Below are 16907 nucleotides of genomic sequence, written 5' to 3'. Positions count from 1 at the left end.
TCCTTGGGTTTCCGAGGCCATATCACTATGGAAGTAGATTGCCCAATCTTTCTTCCAAGAAGTGGCTGGTTGGTTTGACCCACCAGCCTTCTGATTAGCAGTCAAATGCCTTAGGCACTATGCCACCAGAACTCCTAATGGAGTATTATGCAATGTTAAAGAATGATGATGAATCTGCGAAATACTTCAGCACACATAAACCTGGAGGATACTATGCTGAGTAAAGTAAGTCAATCACAAAAGGACAAATATTGTCTGAGACCACTATTATAAATAGTAAAGAAAAGGTTTACATATAGAAAGAAATGTTCTTTGATGCTTCCAAGGGATGAGAAAGGAAGGGAGCATAAATCACTAAATAGAGAGTAGAGAGCCCTGGCGGCAATGTGCCTAAGGCATCTGACTGCTAACCAAAAGGCTGGTGGTTCAAACCCACCAGCCACTCCTCGGAAGGAAGGTTGGGCAATCTATTTCCATAGAGATACTGCCTCGGAAACCCAAGGAGGGGTCGCTATGAGTCAGACCTGACTTGACGGGGTAGAGAGAGAGAGAGAGGGAGAGGGGGAGGGGGAGGGGGAGGGGGGGAGAGATAGAGAGAAGACAGGTATTAATTCAGGGCAAGGCAAAGGCAGTAAACACTAAGGGGGAGGTAAATATGACCATGGCAAAAGATGATGGTAGGAAGTGCACAAGGGTTAACAGCAACAAGGGTAAATACTATTACACATGTGATCCTCTAATGACAGTAGTAACAACAGTGTACAAGTGGATACTTTAGCTTTCAGCTTGGAAGGAGATGACTTGAAGCATTTATTGATGAAGATCGAAGACCATACTCTTCAGATAGATTACATCTTAACACAAAACAAAAATCCTCACAACTGGACCAATAAGCAGCAGTCAGGAAATCAAGCGACATACAACACCTGGCAAACCTGAGGCAAATGACCTCTTTGAAGCGTTAAAGAGCAAGGATGGGACTTTGAAGACTAAGGTGCGAAGCGTTAAAGAGCAAGGATGGGACTTTGAAGACTAAGGTGCACCTGACCCAAGCCACTGTCTTTTCAATAGCCCTACATGCATGTGAGAGCGGGACAGTAAGTAAGGAAGACCATAGAAGAATTGATGCATTTGACCCGTGTTGCTCATGAAGAACACTAAATATACCAAAACTCACTACTGTCGAGTCAACCTGACTCATCGTGATCCTTCCTTGGGTTTTCTGCGGCAGTATATCTACAGAAGCAGATTGCCCAGTCTTCCTTCTGAGGAGTGGTTGGTGGATTTGAACCACCAGCCTTCTGGTTAGCAGTCAAGTGCCTTAGGCACTACACCACCAGAGCTCCCCGTTGAATATACCATGGACTGCCAAAAAGAATAAACAAATCTGTCTTAGAATAAGTGTCGCCAGAATGCTCTTAGGAGTGAGGGTGGCTAGATTTTGTCCCTCGCTCTTTGGTCATATTATCAGGAAGAACAAGTCCCTGGAAAAGGACACCATGCTTGGTAAAGCAGAGGGTCAGAGAGAAAGGGAAGATCCTCAACGAGATGGACTGACATGGTGGCTGCTACAACAGGCCCAAACACGGCGAGGACTGTGAGGATGGCGCAGGAGCAGCCAGTGCGTCGCTTGGTGGACAGGGGCTGCTGTGAGTCAGAACTGATCTCATGCCACCCAACAACAACGTATGTCCTGAGATCCTGGAGTTTTTACTCCACATTCCCAGAAGTCCATGTGACTGTAAACTGCTTTGCAAAGAGCTGGGTACCCTCAGGTCTAATGACTCTGATGTTGGTGATGGTGACATCAAATTATATTGGGAACTGTTTAGTGAACTCTCATCACGTGTTAAGCTGTGTTCTCAGCTCTGTGCCCACAGAGGCATAGAATTACCATGACAGTTCATTTTTACTGAGTATTTACTACATGCTTAGCACTGTTCCTCATGCTTTATGTGTACTGATCACATGAGCCTCACCTCCACTCCAGGAGGAGCCATGGTGACTGTCAGCACAGAGCAGCCCAGGAAGTCCCCAATGTCACACAGCTAACAATGGAAGAGCGGGGTGGGGTGGGGTGTTTAATGCCTCAGCAATCCCATTTTCCCTTTCCAGAGAGAGAAAGCTTTCCCCTAGAACCACACCCTCAATGTGGACGTCTAGCCTCTTAAACTGTGGTTTGCTAAAGCTGATCCACTCATGGTGTTTCTGTTCCTGCAGCACTTGATGCCTAAGGAAGGACAGAAATGAACTATTCCATGACTAACGATGAACTTTCATGAGGGGAGGAATCCTGTAATCAGAGGAAGAAAGTCTTCTGAGAAAGCTCCGTCGTGGGAATTAATTCCACGGTCCTGACACTGAGCAGGTATGAAGACAGCATGTGGAGGAAGACGAGGAGGAAACATCCAGAACACTAGGTCCGGAACTGTGTTTTCCGAACCACGGCCACAGGCCAAGGCCAGCGGCCACCTGTTCTGCTAAGGGATGTCTCACCAGGACACAGCCCCACTCGTTGGTTACCCCCAACAGAGAAATGGTTTTGGCAGAAACAGTATGTCCCACAAGACCGAGGACATTCACTTTCTGGTCCTTAAGGAAAAGTTTGCCAAACCCTGCCCTAGAGAAAAGACAAACCAAACGTAATGCAGTCATCTTTAGCTTGTGGAATTAGGAGTGATAGTCTTCTTTTTCCTACTGTTTCTTAAGACTACCTTCTGCCTTTTTGCATTTGGTTTTTGATAATAAACTGAAACGAAGGAAGAAACCATGGGCCCCAAATGTTGGCACAAACCAGCAGGGCACCTGGCCCCCCCGGGGTGTGGTACCTTGTTTCCAATGGCCTTCTTGGGTGGGAAGCTGTAGGCCCTCACTTGGGGGTACTTGCTCTGGAGCTTGTGATGCAAACTCCTGAACTCCGTGTAGCGCCGGTAGACGTTCCACTCGTCATCCTTTATCCGGATGTAGACCTGCCGAGACAGCAAGGACAGAACGTGAGCTTCTCCGAAACACTCAGTACACACAGGAGTGGGGAGGAGAGTGGGCCCACACCCGTGAACACACAGAGGTTCGACAGAGGCTGTTGTTACCCACGTATTCATATGTGCTGTAATTATATCCATGAATACAGTAAAGTGCACAGGGGGCAAAGTTATGAAAACTGCTTAGCCATAACCAAACACCTTCAGGGAAAGAGTTGCTGGGCCTGGGGCTCAGAGTGACTAATGGGCCACGTGAATGCCAGCCTCCATAACCCTGAGACCAGAGGAACTAGATGGTGCCTGACTATCACTGCCAACTGCTCTGAAAGGCATCACAATAGGAGGTCCTGGTTACAGTGGGAGAAAAATGTGGAAAACTCAAAATCATAAAAAAGACCAGGATTCCTGGTTAGATAGAGACTGCCGGGTCCCCCGACACTATGGCCCTTGGTCACCCTTCAGACCTGGAACGGAGCTCACGCCTACTGTTCCATTTTCAGCCAAACGCAAAGTCTGTAAGGTGAACAGCACACCAGAGAGGTATACACTCCTTAGAACAATCAACCATAAGAGATCAAAAGGGCAGTATGTGTCCAGGGATAGAGCTCAGAAGGCAGGAAGGATGAATGGAAATGATAAACCCAGGGAAAAAGAGCAAAGAGCACTGTTAACATTACGGCGACTGTAATCAGGGCCACAGAACAAAATGTGGATGAACTGCTGAATGGAAACACAACTTGCTCTGTAAACTTTCACCCAAATCTCTCTCTCTTCCCTGCCTCTCTCTCTCTCACACACACACACACACACTCATAACACACCTGTAAGTACTGTGCTCCTTTAAAAAATCACCTGCGTGAGACTAAACGGTCAACAATGACTTTAAAACAAAGATGAGACTGCAAGGAGGCAGGGGAACTAGATGAATGGAAACAGACCAACCAGAAAAGAAACGAGAATGTTCGCACAGGGTGAAGAACATAACCAATGTCACTGAATTCCTTGTGTAGAAAACGCTGCCTGGGAACCTAAACTGCTGTGTAAAACTTCACTGAAAACATAATACATATTATTTTTTAAAAAAATTAATGGGGGAAAAAAACAAACTACTTATTGCAAAGGGACTGGATGCTGGCAACGCCTCACCGGTGACAATTAACTCCAGGAGAGCAGGAAGCTTAAGCCTGCTGGGCGCCCAGTGCCTGGCATGGAGAAAGGCCTGTGGCTACCTACCAGACAAAGGGACACGTGAAAGAAGGAGCGACAGGCAAGGTCAGGAACTAGGTGCTGCATGTTCCTTTTCCTGATATCAGGGATGCAGTTTTTATATTTTTGTTACATGTGTATTATACCAGTAACAGGCTGCTGGTGAGATAGGCTCACCTGTGAAAACCACCCAGCATCCCAAACACTGACATTGTATATTTGACCTTTGGTAATAAGGTGATTGTTGGGGTCTCTCATAGTACCCCTATGAACAAGATGCAGAAAGGAAGGCTTTTACTGAAGAATTTTGGTTAATGGATGGACGTTTCCAGTGAAGTTAGATGAGAAACAGGAGGTCTATCAATCTTCCTTCCAAGGAGTGGTTGGTGGGTTTGAACCTCCAGCCTTCTGGTTAGCTGTCAAATGCCTTAGGCACTACACCACCAGAGCTCCCTTGTCTAGCTTATAGAAGCCCCCAAGTGGAGAGGGACAGTAAATACCGGATGACAGAGAACAAATGAGTCTAAGCCAGCAGGATGAAATTCAACAAGATCAATGACAGGTCCTACGGTAATAAGAAATGATGGGGAGTTTATGGCAGAGCAGTGGCCTGTAGGACCAAGACTTAGCAGTTTCAGTAAATTCAAGCTAAATGAGTAATGTGGGAGGGCTGCTGACAAAGCTCATGTCATCTTAGACCTCATCAAAAGGTACATGGTATCTTCTAGAACAAAGGCATCTGGTTAGTTACAGAGAACTGGGACTTCAGGCTCTGGTGGCCTCTAGTCTGAGTGGGACATGATGAATCCATAGCAAATAAGCCCCACAGAGCTTGGGGGATGTCACTGCAGCACATTTAGGGCATTCCTGGAGTTCTCCTCAGTGATGGCAAGTGCTAGGTGCCCACCCAGGATCTGTTCTCCCCAATATTGCTAAGGATGACAGACAATGTTCTCAGCCACAAAAACAAGCAAACAAACAAACAATTATACATTCTTCTGTCTCCCTTGCAGGTGAGAGAGGCCAGTGAGATAAAAGCAAAAATCATTGTTTGTAACTTCTAAGACAGCTCTTTAGAGAGATCTGACACAGCCAGCAGGGACCTTTTTGCCCTTCTTCCTTTTCTTTCTCAAACACAGGTGTGATGACTGGAGCTTCAGCAGCCATTCTGTGATCATGAGGTGATCCTAAGAATGAAAGTAGGAAGACAGAAGGACTCTGGGTTCAATGGCATTTTGTACGCCCCATGCCAATTACTGGACTATCTACTCCAGACTTTTTTAAGAAAAGAGAAAAATTCATCTCTAAGTTGTTTGAGCTAATATTTGTGGAGTTTTGGTACCAGCAGCTGAATGCAATTCTTAACCAATACACCATTAATGGTATGTATCTGCTTGTAGTGTATTCTTCCACAAGTCCCAACATCCCCCGGAGAGTAGCAAGATCAATTGCTCACCCAATCATCATGCATAATCCTAATCATCTAGATTAGCAGACAAGGTAAGCGAACTATAGCCCACAGGCCAAATGTTGCTACATCCCCTGTTAACCTGTCACGCCACACTGCTTTCATACTGCAACAGCAGAGTTGAGTCACTGCAACAGACACCATATGGCCTGCGAAGCCTTAAGTATTTACCATCTGGTCCTCTACAAAAAAAGTTGCTGACCTCTGATCTAGCTATTCAAGGCTCCTTGTTACTGTTATTTTTCCAATGATATGTCTGAAAGCCAGTGTGGACAGGGTTAGCACTTTCTAAATACCTCAAGCCCCTTGGTGGGCCACACTGACCATGACTGTACGGGGCCCAGGAATCCATATTGTTCCAAAGCTTCCTTGGTGATTCTGATCAGTGGAAAGCACTGAGGCAGAACACAGGCTTAAGTGTCAGACAGACATGCTGATCAAACTTTCTGGCCACTCATGTGCCCCTGCGTGGAATGGCACTGACAATAGCTCCAGATGGTGGCATGGAGAAAAGCCACTTACTTAACAATGTGATTACACCTGGGATCAAGCAGATTCTGTTAGGGGAAGAAGGGAGAGTGCCAATGCTGAGCCCCTGACCTCCAAATTATCAGGACGACTGCATGGATGTTACATCCAGATGGGCCAAGCACACGTGGACATAAAACTTCTTTATTTCAATCAAGCTGTGACTCTCAGGAGAGCATTCTGGGGGTGAAAACTGTGAGGGCTATTTCATTAGCTTTTAATGGGCCCTGCACTTTCCAGGGACACACAACAATGACACAGTAAGGGAAAACAAGAAGTGGGACAGAAATCAATATGCTTAGAAGAATTGTATGAGTTAAGAACAGCCTCAGGAGTAAAGTCTGCAATGATAAATGGCTTCTGTAATTTGCAATCAGTGAATGTCAATACAAGTCTTAAAAGTCTCTCTAATATACCTATAAAAATAGGCATCCCTAATGGCAGTGATAAATTCTCCACATTTTAAGGTGTATGTTTTTCATAAAACAGACTTAAGAGGCAATTATTTAACTATGTGAAAGCATGAGTCCTTGACTCAAAAGAAGGCCTCATGGCTCTTGGTGCTGATGGGTAAATAACACACTTTATTAGTCCCAACAGAAATCATTTTCAGCAACAGGAAGAGTTTAGATACGTGTGTGTGCTCAAATCCATGGATTTCAGTTCTGTTAGATGGAAGCTCCCCGAGGACAAGGCCTTGGCATCCAGCAGAACCCAGGGGTGAGAGAAACAACAATGACACTGAAAGCCCCTCCTGGTTTCCCTTCTACTCATCTGACTGCTCCTTGGATAAAGGACTTGAACTAAGGTCCATCTGACTTCTGAGGTTCTGCTCTATCACTGCAGTAGCCAAGGTGCCTGAGGGTCCCAGGAGAGCCCGGACCAGCTACCAGATAAGGGTCTCCAGCTCCGTTCCCTCTGAGGACCAAGTGTTCCCTTATTGGGCACACCCCATGTCCTCAGGATCATCTCTGTGGTACCAGCCATTCCAATCATCCCTCTTCACTTATGCCCTTCTCTTGGGAGACACAGGTCCCACCCCCAAGAGGCAGGAAGCAAGGGAAAGAGAAACCAGGGGACCACAGACAGAGCGGCAGGGATCTCAGGTAAGGGAAGGGATACAGACCCCACCCCCAAGAGGCAGGAAGCAGAGAGGTTTCCAACAGCTAAGGGAGACAAACTTGTCTGTCAGTTTGTCATATGGTGGTGGCCTGCGTGTTGCTCTGAGGCTTGAGGCTGGACCACCAGTGTTTCAAATGCCAGCACATGGTGCACAGGTTTCACTGCAGCTTACAGACTAAGATAGATTAGGAAGAAGGAAGAGGCCATCCATTTCTCAAAGAATTGGCCAGGGAAAACCTTACGAATAGCAGAGAAAGCCTGTCTGATACATTACTATGCACCTTTATGAATAGCCTGGAAACACTGTCCAAAGCAGTGCAGGAGGATGCGCCACTTAGGTCGGAAGGCTCTCAAAATATGACTGGGAAAGAGCTATATCATCAGAGTAAAATCAACCTTACTAATATGGATAAAATAAAGTTTTTGAGACCTCCATTTCCTGATGTGGCACAACTCAAACTGAGGAGAAACAGTTACAAAAATCATTAATAATTGGAACATGGAATGCATGAAGTATGAATCTAGGAAAGTTGGAAATTGTCAAAAATGAAATGGAACACATAAATATTGATATCCTAGGCATTAGTGAGCTGAAATGGACTAGCTTTGGCCATTTTGAATCAGATAACCATACGATCTACTATGCTGGGAATGAGAATTTGAAGAGGAATGGTATGGGATTCATCATCACAAAGGATGTTTCAAGATCTGTCCTGAAGTACAATGCTGTCAGTGATAGGATAATATCCATACATATCCATATGCCTACAAGGAAAACCAGTTAATACTACTATTATCCAAATTTATGCCCCAACTACCAAAGCCAAAGATGAAGAAAGTGGAGATTTTTATCAACTTCTGCAGTCTGAAATTGACCGAACGTGCAATCAAGATGTGTTAATTATCACTGGTGACTGGAATGCAAAAGTTGGAAACAAAGAAGAATCACCAGTAGTTGGAAAATTCGGCCTTGGTGACAGAGATAATGCTGGAAATCGCATGGTAGAATTTTGCAAGACCAATGACTTATGCCTTGCAAATACCTTTCTTTCTACAACACAAATGGCAGCTATACACATGGACTTCGCCAGATGGAGTACACAGGAATCAGATCAACTACAACTGTGCCAAGAGGTGATAGAAAAGCTCCGTATCTTTAGCCAAAACAAGGCCAGGAGCTGATTGTGGAACCCAGACCATCAGCTGCTCATATGCAAGTTCAACTTGAAGTTGAAGACAATTAAAATGGGTCCACGAGAGCCAAAATATGACCTGGAATATATCCCTCCTGAATTTAGAGACCATCTAAAGAATATATTTGATGCATTGAACACGAGGGACTGAAAACCAGAATTATGGGATGACATCAAGAACATCATCCATGAGGAAAGCAAGAGGTCATTAAAAAGGCAAGAAAGAAAGAAAAGACCAAAATGGATGTCAGAAAAGACTCTGAAACTTGCCCTTGAGTGGAGAGTAGCTAAAGCAAATGGAAAAAATGACAAGATAAAAGAGCTGAACAAAAGATTTCAAAGAGCAGCTTGAGCAGACAAAGCTAATTACTATAATGAAATGTGCAAAGACCTGGAGTTAGAAAACTCCAGAAGAACATGCTTGGCATTTCTCAAGCTGAAAGAACTGAGGAAAATATTTAAGCCTCAATTTACAATATTGAAAGATTCTATGGGCAAAATATTGAATGATGCAGGAAGCATCAAAAGAACATGGAAGGAATACTCAGAGTCACTGTACCAAAAAGACCTGGTCGATCTTTATCCATTTCAGGAGGTGGCATATGATCAAGAACCAATGAAGTTGAAGGAAGAAGTTGAAGCTGCACTGAAGGAATTGGTGACAAACAAGGCTCCAGGAACTGACAGGTTACCCATTGAAATGTTTCAACAAGCAGATGCCCTTCTGGAGGCATTCACTCAGTTGTGCCAAGAGATTTGGAAGACAGCTACCTGGCCAACTGACTGGAAGAGATCCCTATTCCAAAGAAAGGTGATTCTACACAATGTGGAAATTATCAAACAATATCATTAATATCTAATGCAAGTAAAATCTTGCTGAAGATAATTCAACAATGGTTGCAGCAGTATATTGACAGAGAACTTCCAGAAACACAAGCTGGTTTCAGGAGAGGACATGGAACAGGGGGATATCATTGTTGATGTCAGATGGATCTTGGCTCAAAGCAAAGAGTACCAGAAAGGTGTTTACTTATGTTTTATTGACTATGAAAAAGCATTTGATTGTGTGGATCATAACAAATTATAGGTAACATTGAGAATAATGGGAATTCCAGGACACGTGATTGTACTAATGAGGAACCTGTACATAGACCAGGAGGCTGTCACTCAAACAGAACAAGGGGACACTGCACTGTTTAAAATCAAGGGGAAAGTGTCTGGGTTGTATCCTTTAACCATTCTTGTTCAATCTGTATGCTGATCAGATAATCCAAGAAGGTGGACTATATGAAGAAGAATGTGGCATCAGGATTGGAGGAAAAATCATTAACAACCTGAGATACACATACGACACAACTTTGCTTGCTGAAAGTGAGGATAACTTGAGGCACTTACTGATGAAGACTTTAGAATACAGTCTGCAGTATAGATTACATCTCAATATAAATACAACAAAATCCTCACAAGTGGACCTATAAGCAGCATCACGATAAATGGAGACAAGATTGAAGTTGTCAGAGATTTCACATTGCTTGGTTCTACAACTGACACCAATGGAAGCAGAAGTCAGGACATCAGATGACTTATAGCACTGGGCAAATCAGCTGCAAAAGACCTCTTTCAAGTGCTGAGGAGCAACGGTGTCTCCTTGAGGACTAAGGAGTGCCTGACCCAAGCCATGGTATTTTTAATCACCTCATATGCATGTGAGAGCTGGACAATGAATAAGGAAGACCAAAGAAGAGCTGATGGTTTTGAGTTGTGGTGCTGGCAAAAAATGCTGGCAGTATGTACCATGGACTGCTAAAAGATCTAACAAATCTGTCCTGGATGAAGTGCAGCCAGAATGCTCCTTGGAAGCGAGAATGGCCAGACGTCATCTCACCTACTTTGGTCACGTTGTGTCAGAAGGGACCATTCCCTGGAGAAAGATGTCATGCTTGGTACGGTAGAGGGCTGACGAAAGATGGGAAGGCCCTCAACAAGATGGACTGACACAGTGGCTGTGGCAATGGGCTCAAGAATAGCAAGGACTGTGGAGCTGGCGCGGGACTGGGCAGTGTTTAGTTCTGTGTGCATAGGGTCATTATGAGTCGGAGACAACTCGATGGCACCTAACAACAACAACTTTGGAAATCAAATGTCGTTGAAGTCTCCAGAGTCACCCAGCCATCCATCCTCAACAACTATGCTCTCTACAGCCCAAACTGGGAAATGTTTGCTGCATATGCAGCTGTCCTTGAATTATATTTAACCAAATCATGGACTTACTTCACAGAAGAACTGAAAGCCTTAGGTCCAGAATTGTTAGTGTTTTTTAAAAGGTTTTGCCTGTTTGTTTTGTTGGTTTTTTACTTAAATGGGCACCCCCTCCAAATTAAGTTTGACAGGCTGGCACCATAAAGATAATCATTCCTTAGAGGGATGAAAAGTTTGACCTCTTCGGGCAGAACCAAATTCCCTTTAAAAACAAGCAATAAAAAGCCATTTCAAGTCTAATTTCCTTGACTCAGCAAAAGAAAGAAAAAACAGGACATTACATCTGTCATCAGGACCCAAAGCACACCCTCTCTTCTCTGCTTAAGCAGTTCAAATCTTGAGATCTCTCTTCACTGGGACAAATCACTCCAATAAAACCTTTAACACACTGGGGTGGGGTGGGGGCTAAGGAGAAAGGCATAAGCTGTCCGTTAATGAACAGAATCCAGAACCAGCACCTGTACAGAGAGGCCCTCAGAGCACCACCTTCATTCTGAAGATTCAGAACAGCTGGTGGTGAAAGGGAGCCGAACCCCCAAAACCACCGCTCTTCTGGTTCCCTAGTGCCGCTCTGACAGGAATACACCACAGATGGGATGGCCGGAACAAACAGGAGCTTATTCTCTTACAGTTCAGGAGACTTTAAGTCCGAGTTCAAAGTGCCAGGCTCTAGTGGCTATGTGAAAGCCCCTCGACCTTGGGCTTCAGCTCTGCCTCCAGCTTCCAGCCCACTGAGGCTAGAGGCATCTCTCCACTCAGGCAGCTGCTAGCTACCGAGGCTGACAAACCCAAGGTCGATTAGTGAAAAGGTACAGTCCCGATATTACCCAACCACACAGCAGGCAATTAAAGTCCATTTTAAGTCCCAAGGTTGGCAGAACATGGCAGGCTGCTGAACAATGAACAACACAACTACATGCAGGGTCCAAGTGTGCCATAATCTAGAGACTATTCCCCAAGGCTTCTCCTATATACAGGAAGCAGAACACATCCCTAGGGCAGCTACCCAGCTACTCACAGTAGAGTCGACCATGGAGTTGATTGCCAGTCTCATCCTGGGGAATACTACATCTAGCTGCCCAGCCACTCAACCAGGCCCAGCCAAGTTGACACACAAACTTCACTAGCACCACCACCCTGAAGTCATCTTTAGACCTTAAAGCCAAATTATCCTCTGAAGTCTTCTTAAAACCCAACGGTAGTTCAGTGAAGAGGTCCACTGTGAGCAGAATGCTCTTTTAAGATCTATGTACATGGGATCAAAGTGCCAACAGCAACTCGAAAGGTTAGATAAGAACCTTAGGGGGCAGTGAGTTGATGTTAATGGGGAAGAACAACTCAGAGAAGGAGGGTGAGAATATTGCACAGCTTGAAGGATGACATCAGTCAGTGAACTGCACTTGTGGGAACTGTTAAATTGGTGCATGTGTGGCTGTATATATTGTCACAACAGCAAAATTAATTAAAAAAAAAAAAAAAGAACAGCTGCTGGAACATTCCTATCAGCTGGAAGGCTCCCTGCTGCCCCTTTCCAGTCAATACTTGCCCTCCCCACAGAGAGAACCATTATGCTGAGCCCCATCCCCACATTACTGCACCTGTTTCTGGAGCATCATATACATGGAATCATACAGCATGTGTGCCTTCATGTCTGGACTCTGTTGGTAAGATGCCTGGTGCTGCTGTGGATAGCACTCATTTGTCTTTTTCATTGCTGCAAAGCACTCCATTCTATGAAGGATCCACAGCTTGTTTATCCATTGTGCTGGGAATAAGCATTTGGGTCGCATCCCATTTGGACTGCTATGGGTAAGGAAGTTATGGCCATTCATGTGCATGGCTTCTGCATTCATTTATTTGGGGATCAGAGACCAAAATGTGAAAGGGAAAACTGCAATGCTTTTAGAAGAAAACACAGGAGACCATTTTCAGGACCTTGGGAGTATGCAGAAGAAACTGACTGATTGAAGAGTCTGTTTTAAGTTGGGTGATGTTAAACCCCAGACGGTTTAAGGCTGAGCCAAGCCTAGGCACAGTTTTATTTAGCTAAAGGCATGTTGGCTCTTAGGCCCTCTTGAGGCAGAGTGAAAGGGCATGCGTGGGCTGTGCAGGGAGAGACGTCTGGGTTCAAATCCCAGCTCTTCCTCCTCTCTAGCTGTGGTCCTCGAGACAATACTCCAACTCATGACTCAGCTTTTTAATCTGTAAAATGGGGCGAACAGGAACCTCCTGTGGTGGTGAGACGCTGCGCCCTGCCCTGTGCCTGGCAGGCTGAAAGTAACGGTAGCTGTTCATACTGCAGCCCCATCACCTTCTCCGGCATTCTGTCTTTGTGTACGTGAAGTTCCCTATTACAGAATTAGGGCTAATTATAGGATGTGCAATCATGAAATTAAAGCAGGTAATTACCATGCCTAATTAATTGTCAAATGCTAGGCAGGCAGGGAAACACAAACATAACACATAGTCTGTGGGATGGGCAGTTCAGCATCCCCTCTGCTTCCACACAACCACCCACAGAAATCGCAGAGCTCAGGAAATGACCTTCTGGGGTGGCTTTCAAGGGCTAAAACAAAGCCGGGGTGCAGCACTGTAGGCAGTGACTCTGTAGGCACTGGGCACAGGCCGGGCTGCAGGCTGGCCCTGGCATCTGTACGGCTGTCACACAAGCACCAAGGTTCCCAGACAAGAGCAGGATTTTAGGAGGACCTCAGAGAAGACAGCTGCGGATGCTGTAAACCTCTGCAAAGATCAGACCCTAGAGAGATGCCTGTGACGTGAGCACAGACGAGTCCAGAGAGAGGTGGTCCTTCACTCGCTGCTGTTTGGAAACACATCACCAGGCCACCCCCCTCCCTCAGCATCGATGAGATGCAGCCCCTCCGTTCCCGCCTCTGTGCGACTTGTTAAGCACCCAACCCCTGCACTTGAACTGAGCATCTCTCCATGCACACTGTAGTATCTGACAGTGAAATCCAGTATTAACTGGCACTTTCCTGGACTTCTAAGAGGGCGTACCGTTCAGTAGCACCTATCGTGTGCAAGGCCGTATACGAGACATTTTTATGTACGGTTTTCACTAAAGTCCTGCCTCCTCATAAACCCTGGAGACTGGATGCAACTCAGAAACGTGTCCAGTTTGATCCAGGAAGTGACTGGTAGCAAGTCCTTGGATGTTGCGGATGGGCACCTGCTCAGCTGCTTAACTGAGACGGTAGCAGTTCAAGTGCACTCGGCCGGGCCTGGGAAGAAAGGCCTGGCCATCTACTTCCAAAAAATCAGCCACTGGAAACCCCGTTGGTGCCGTTCTACTCTTGACACCCATGGGGTCTTCGTGAGTTGGGGTCGCCTTGACAGCAACTGGCAGAGATGAGCCAAGCCAGGATTGGACGTGAGGTTTCCCCTGCCTCAGAAGCCCATGCTCTGTCTTCTCCATCTTGGAGACAAAGCACAGCAGTAAACTCTGCAAAAGTCTGATGCCCTTTATCAGGACTGTTAACCTCACAGCCAGTTAGACGGCATTCAGGTTAACAAAAATTCTTTTAAAAATGGCTTGAGGTTCTTAATTCATTTTGCTTCCTTAATAGCCAAGGAGTGAAATGATTTGTGTTTTGGTTCGCGGCCTGCATTAATGTATCCTAACAAAACTTTCCTTTTAATGAAATGGCTTCATGTGTTATTAACTCTAAGTGTCCTCATCACCAGAACAAAATGCCTGAATTACTGTACGGCCGTGCTGATGGAGTGATATTATCGTAGCCAAATGCCGAGAATAAGATGGATAACTTAGCCGAAGAAAAACGCGTTTTCAGTTGGCTGGGTTATGTAAATGAGCCTGACGAGGGAGGGCACGAATGCATTATTTATGGAGGATTCCCAGCACCAGCCCACAGACCTTTAAAGGAGGAGGACAGACAATGAGTAGGCTAGACATGGAAGAGTTTAGGCCCTGCTCTCTGGTGGCGTAGTGCCTAAGGCATCTGACTGCTAACCAGAAGGCTGGCGGTTCAAATCCACCAGCCACTCCTTGGAAGGAAGGTTGGGCAATCTACTTCTGTAGTGACACTGCCTCAGAAACCCAAGGAAGAGTTGCTATGAGTCGGATCTGACTCAACGGGAGTGCATCTCTGGTGGTGTACTGGATAAGACACCTGGCTGCTAAACACAAGGTCAGTGGTTCAAACCCACCAGCCACTCAGTGGAAGGAAGATGGGGCAATCTACTTCCATAAAGATTTACAGCCTCAGAAACCCATTGGGGCTCTATGAGTTGGAATCCACTTGATGACAGTGAGTTTGGTTTGCTTTTTTTCTGGTCTACTTGGACCAACAATTCTGGGTCATGGGTGGCTGAGTCTGCTCTGTGCTCAGAAAGTGGGTCATGGCACACCCAGGGCAGTCATCACGCTGCAGCCCAAACCCTGTGTCATTTCTGGACATGAAACCCTGATCTCAACGCTTCTGAAAGCTTCCCAGCCTTAGCCACAGAGTGACCTTCCCACCACATCCCTTTTTTGTGGTTTTCAGAGGTGGTGAGAGGGGACGCTGGGGTCATTTATCTCCTCTTCCTTGGAGACCCTGCTCAGGTCAGTCTTTTCTTTCCCTCACCCCATGTGGCCCAAGCAGAACTAGCTGCTCCCGTTCCTGCCTGAGCACAGTGCCTCTTGGGTACCAAGCTTGGGGCTGGGCTCTGGGGATACCGTGGAAAACACAACCAGGCAGGAATCCTGCCCTCCTGGAGCTCACAGTTTGCTGGGGAAGACAGCAAATACTATGCAAAAATCACACCAATGGACCCCCATTTCACATTGTGATGAAAGCTACAGAAAGAAACAAGTTCCCTCAGTTGTGCTGGGGGGGAGGTTGGTTAGCCCTGCAGTTATGTTTGATTTGGGACAAAATGAATGGGTCATAGTGGACCACTCACAGGAAGGAAAAGAGCCGTGCAGCAAAGGATAGGGCATGTTCAAGGGCTACCTTGTGGTGGTGGTGGTGGGGCATGGGACAAGGGAGGAAGTTCTGGAATGGCCCTATGACAGGGGAGTAGGGGACAAGGGAGGAAGTTCTGGAAAGCAGGCTGAGGATGCCAAGGCAGAGGAAGGACAGAGGCATGACAGGGTGCTGGGAGCTGGGCACAGGTCTCCTACATTGCAGATGCCATGGGAACAAAAGGGAAGAGCCGCAGGGGCTGCCTCTGCTCCTCTGTTCTTCCCCGTCAGAATGTTCCGCATGGACGTCTGGGATGCTTGCTCCCTTAAGCCCTCAGGCCCCTGCTCACCTGTCACTGCTGTTCCCCAGCACCCACCACATTGTCTGACACGCCAGGTGCCAACTTCTTTGCCTGTTTATTGTCTGCTTGTCTCCACCAGAACAGAAGCTCCATGAGGGCAGAGGCCTGGGTGACCCTGTCCTCTGCTGTATCCCCTACACCAGGACAAAGGAGGCACTCAATACACACATTGACATCAAGAGAATGAATGAATGAGTGAACAGATGAGTCAGCGTGGACGGACGCTGTGCTCAGACAGCTGCTAGAACTGGGCTGAGCACCTGCTGGCAGGCTTCGCCCCACTTGGATTGTCAGGGCTGTATCCTTTCACCATACATACTCAATCTATATGCTGAGCAAGCAATCCAAAATGTGGAATATAAGAAGAAGAACGCAGCATCAGGATTAGAGGAAGACTCCTGCCAACCTGTGGCAGGCAGACAACACACCCTTGCTTGCTGAAAGGGAAGAGGACTGGGAGCACTTCCTGATGAAGATCTAGGACTCCAGTCTTCAGTATGGATTACATCTCATCATAAAGAAAATGAAAATCCTTACAACTGGATGAATAAGCAACATCATCATAAACAGGGAAAAGACTGAAGTTGTCAAGGATTTCATTTTACTTGGATCCACCACAATCAACACTCATGGAAGCAGCAGTCAAGAAATCAGGTGACTACTGCACTGGGCCAATCCGCTGCACACGGTCTCCCGAATGTGCTAAAGAGCAAAGATGTCACCTTGAAGACTAAGGTCGCTGACCCATATGCCTGGGAAAGCTGGACAATGAATAAGGAAGCCCACAGAAGAACTGAGGCCTTTGAGATAAGGTGCTGATGAAACACACCGAATATACCACGGACTGCCAGAAGGAACAAA

General features: G+C 46.1%; 1 protein-coding gene across 1 annotated transcript in view; it reads right to left on the bottom strand.

Annotated features, from left to right (window-relative positions):
* SNX29 (sorting nexin 29) overlaps positions 1 to 16907 on the bottom strand; it is a 681105-nt gene that overhangs the window by 95988 nt on the left and 568210 nt on the right. Inside the window, exon 21 of the mRNA XM_007939635.2 lies at positions 2829 to 2969. Within this exon, the coding sequence (XP_007937826.2) occupies positions 2829 to 2969 (141 nt within the window). The remainder of the gene's footprint in view (positions 1 to 2828; positions 2970 to 16907) is intronic.

This window comes from Orycteropus afer, unplaced genomic scaffold, assembly GCF_000298275.1.
Source record: "Orycteropus afer afer isolate SDZICR_OR568_19922 unplaced genomic scaffold, OryAfe1.0 scaffold00061, whole genome shotgun sequence".
NCBI lineage: Eukaryota > Metazoa > Chordata > Mammalia > Tubulidentata > Orycteropodidae > Orycteropus > Orycteropus afer.
Note: the sequence above shows the minus strand (reverse complement) of the source record. Positions and strands in the feature narration are given on the sequence as shown.